The sequence below is a fragment of the Lottia gigantea genome (assembly GCF_000327385.1).
Source record: "Lottia gigantea unplaced genomic scaffold LOTGIsca_1008, whole genome shotgun sequence".
Classification (NCBI taxonomy): domain Eukaryota; kingdom Metazoa; phylum Mollusca; class Gastropoda; family Lottiidae; genus Lottia; species Lottia gigantea.
Genome location: NW_008706765.1, coordinates 1 through 3,900, shown reverse-complemented (window position 1 = coordinate 3,900; position 3,900 = coordinate 1). Strand labels below are relative to the sequence as shown.

The 3,900-nt window shown below is 33.5% G+C and overlaps 1 protein-coding gene across 1 annotated transcript; it reads left to right on the top strand.

The window, feature by feature from the left end:
* Nucleotides 1-212: 212 nt before the first annotated feature.
* Nucleotides 213-3,854, top strand: LOTGIDRAFT_176330 (hypothetical protein; the record flags this gene model as incomplete). Its single annotated transcript, XM_009046403.1, has 3 exons — nucleotides 213-498; nucleotides 763-1,122; nucleotides 3,048-3,854. Coding segments are annotated over 3 exons (1,453 nt in total), but the record flags the coding sequence as incomplete, so codon positions are not given.
* Between the last annotated feature and the right edge of the window lie 46 nt (nucleotides 3,855-3,900).

The window sequence follows — 3,900 nt, the reverse complement described above, 5'->3', positions numbered from 1 at the left end:
GTAATATATGCAAAAATTTGGAAATAGAGTGCGTGTGTTCGGACTATTTGGAAGATGATATTAATAGCACAGTGAATGAACTCTCATCAGAAAACCCTACTCTCAATAATTCGACCAATACTCATGCTGTTGATAAATCTACAAGTTTGAACTGCTCAAGTGACCATGAACAAAAATCTAAGAAATTAAGATTAGACGACGAAACGTTTCAGATGATTAACCCTATCTCAGAATCTACTCGCGTTGATGATAACTCAACTGTGAAAAACCAAGTAGAAAATGTAGTCACTGTGCTTGTAAGTGAACAACATTCTTGCGAAGCAGACACACCACTACCCCCTCCACCCCCGCCCCTACCGCCCTCGACACCCCCAAGATGTGTATCCCGAAAAAACTTCCATATCAAGGCTGCAGATGAAAGATTGAGTGAAACTGAAACTATAAACCCTCCACCCCCCACTCCTCCACCTCCCTCACCATCTACAATTGTGAAACCACGTAGAAACATCCTTGTTAAAAAGCCCAACGTAGAAAATATTGAACAACTTGTGAAATATCGTGAAAATAGGATGAGAGGGCGCTCTAATAATCGCTGATATACAACTATGTTTTGAGTAAGATAGTGGGTCTGCTCATTCATATATATATATATAACATTCAATTTCTGTACTTTTAACTCTAACAAATTACGTAGTATAGATAGGATCGAAAAGGTGTTTCAGAAAGTGCTGGACCTAAATGTTCATTTTGTGTGTTTACAAGAGACTTACTGGGATGCTGATTTAATGGGAATAATTAATAGAAAATGGGAAGGTAGAGTAATTACGAACAATTATGACAGTGTGACTCCGTCAAGAGGTGTTGCCATTTTAATCCGAAAAGATATTTTGAATTCAGTGACTGTTAGCTCAACGTCTTTAGATAATGAAGGTAGAATCGTAAGAATTGATCTAGAGATAGATAATAGAAACTTGTCAATTCTTTCAATTTATGCCCCGAACCACTCCAGAGATAGAATTGCCTTTTTACAAACCCTTGGCACATTCATCGACTCGGGTAGGGAGTGCATTGTGTGTGGAGACTATAATGATGTTTTTAATCATTATCTAGATAGAGGCAAAGGTATGACCACTGTAAGAGAAAGTTCATTAGCATTGAACAATTTTGTCATTAGTCATGGTCTTGTTGATACCTTTAGATACAGAAACCCCGATAAACGCCTATTTACTAGAAAGTCTACCGTTCAAGGACAAGTGAAAATGAGTCGTATCGATCATATATTAATTTCTAGATCCCTACTATGTAATGTTATAAATTCTAATATAATTAATACTACTTTTTCAGATCATAATATTGTGAAACTATGTATAGATTTTAATAATTGTGATAAAGGACCAGGAGTTTATATTTTGAATAATACCCTTTTACATGACTGTAAGTATATTGATATTATGAATAATTTGATTGATATTGAAAGCAAGAGTGAGCTGTTATGTAGTAATCCTCTTGTATGGTGGGATAACTTTAAATATAAAATTAAAAGAACTTCTCAGGATTACTCCCGTAAAATAAGCAAAGAGAAATATGCTAAAATTTATCAAATCCAAAATAGTTTGCAGAGAGAATATACAAAGATTGCGAATAATCCGAAACATAGTACTGTTTTACTGACAGAATTGGAAAATCAACTGAAAGACTTTGAGAACGAGAAATGTAAGGGAGCAATCCTGAGAAGCAAAGCAATCAATGCCACTGAAGGCGACAAAAACACAAGTTATTTTCTTAAGTTAGAGAAATATAGGCAAAATAAAAACGGTATTAAGGAACTGATTAACAGTGATGGTGTTATCTTAAATTCCACATCTACAATTCTTGATCAATGTACTGAATTCTATGAACATCTATATGCTATAGATCCTAATGAAAATGATTACGAAAACTGTGTCCAATATATGTGTAGCCTTATAGATGATAAGTTGACAGAGAGTGACCGAGAAATGTGTGATCAGCCTATTACTCTTTCGGAACTTTCTGACACCTTGTTAAGTATGAGGACAGGGAAGAGTCCCGGACTAGATGGTATCACTGTCGAATTTTATCTTAAATTCTGGAACAAATTAGGCCCTTTGTTCATAAATATTATTAATTTTATATTTTCTGAACGTAATCTTTCCAGGTCTATGAGCAGGGGCATCCTGACACTAATTTATAAAGAAAAGGGTGATAAAAGAGATCTGAAGAACTTTAGACCGATTTCCTTACTTCAAAATGACTATAAATTAGTGTCAAGAGTCCTTGCTGGTAGACTTAGGAAGGTTATGCATTCGTTAGTCTCACCCGAACAGACCTGTGCAGTTCCTGGGCGCAGCATTTTTGACAATATACATTCCCTTAGGGACATTATTGATTACACCAACAGTGAAGATGTTGAAGGATATCTGTTATCTTTAGATATGTGGAAAGCCTACGATGTTTTATCACATAAATATTTATTTCATATTTTAAAGAGTTTTGGATTTGGTTTTTATTTTACTACTTGGATAACAATTTTATATACAGGTATTTTTAGTACTGTTAAGTGTAATGGTCATTTATCACCCTTCTTTCCCATTACCCGGAGCATAAGACAAGGTGACCCCATGAGTTCCATGTTATATGTTTTATGTGCACAACCCTTAAATACCCTTGTTAAATTATCCCCTCTGAAGGGCATCCCTATAAAGTTTAGTAATGTCACATCCATTATATTCCAATATGCTGACGATACTAATTTTACCTTTTCTAATTTAGATTCTGTTAATAATGTTTTTAAGATTATAGAACCGTATTGTAAAGCATCAGGTGCAAAAATTAATGTGGATAAAAGTCAGATCCTTTCTCTTGGTAAAGTACAGAATGAAATATTAAGCAAGTTGATCATATTAAAATCTTAGGTGTGCATTTAGGTAATAATGCAGCATTATGTGACGAATTAAATTGGAACCCAAAAATAAGTAAAATACAATGTATTCTTAATATGTGGAAGACCAGAAATTTAACTCTTGTAGGTAAAGTCACTGTTATCCAATCTCTTTTAGTCACACAATTATATCATATTCTTACTGTTTTATGTATACCTAATGGGATAGCTGATAGGATTCAAACCCTATTTACTAATTTTATTTGGGACAATAAGCAAGCTCAAATAAAATATTCTAGTGTAATAAATAGTAAATCAAATGGTGGTTTAGGCTTACCAGATATTAAGTTGAAATCTAATGCATTTGGACTGAAAGTACTCAAGAATGTTTGCAGCATAGATTTTTTCTCAATCTGGAAGTCAGTCCTGAATTATTACACGTTAAAGTATGCTAAAAGTCAAGCTACAGACCTACTTAAAGTTACTACTAGTAGGCATATGATAAAAGAGTTCCCTCCCTTCTATCAACTTTTATTCAATGCTTGGAATTTATTAACTAACGATTGCCGACCTCCCCCAAATAATCTATATGATGTTTCACTACAGCCTTTGTTTGATAATCCTTTAATAAAACACGAAAATAAACCAATTAAATGTAAACTATTTAGTAGTTATGGTATCAAGACAATATTTGATATAATTTACTATGTAATTCCAGGATTTTTACTATTAGGTGTTATTGTAGATGATTTTAATGAATCGGAATGTACATTAGATTATATTGCCAAGATGTTAGACATTATTCAATCTGCAATTCCTCACGATTGGTTACAAATTATTAATACAGAAGAATATACTTCAAAATGTGCCCCAGAGCCGATCTGCATAATCAATGGTGAGGAACTCAAATTTGATAAGTTCACATCTAAGACCGTGTATAATATATTAATTAAGAGTAAGTGTATTGTTCCTACTGGTTTTTTAAAATGGGATGCTCTCTT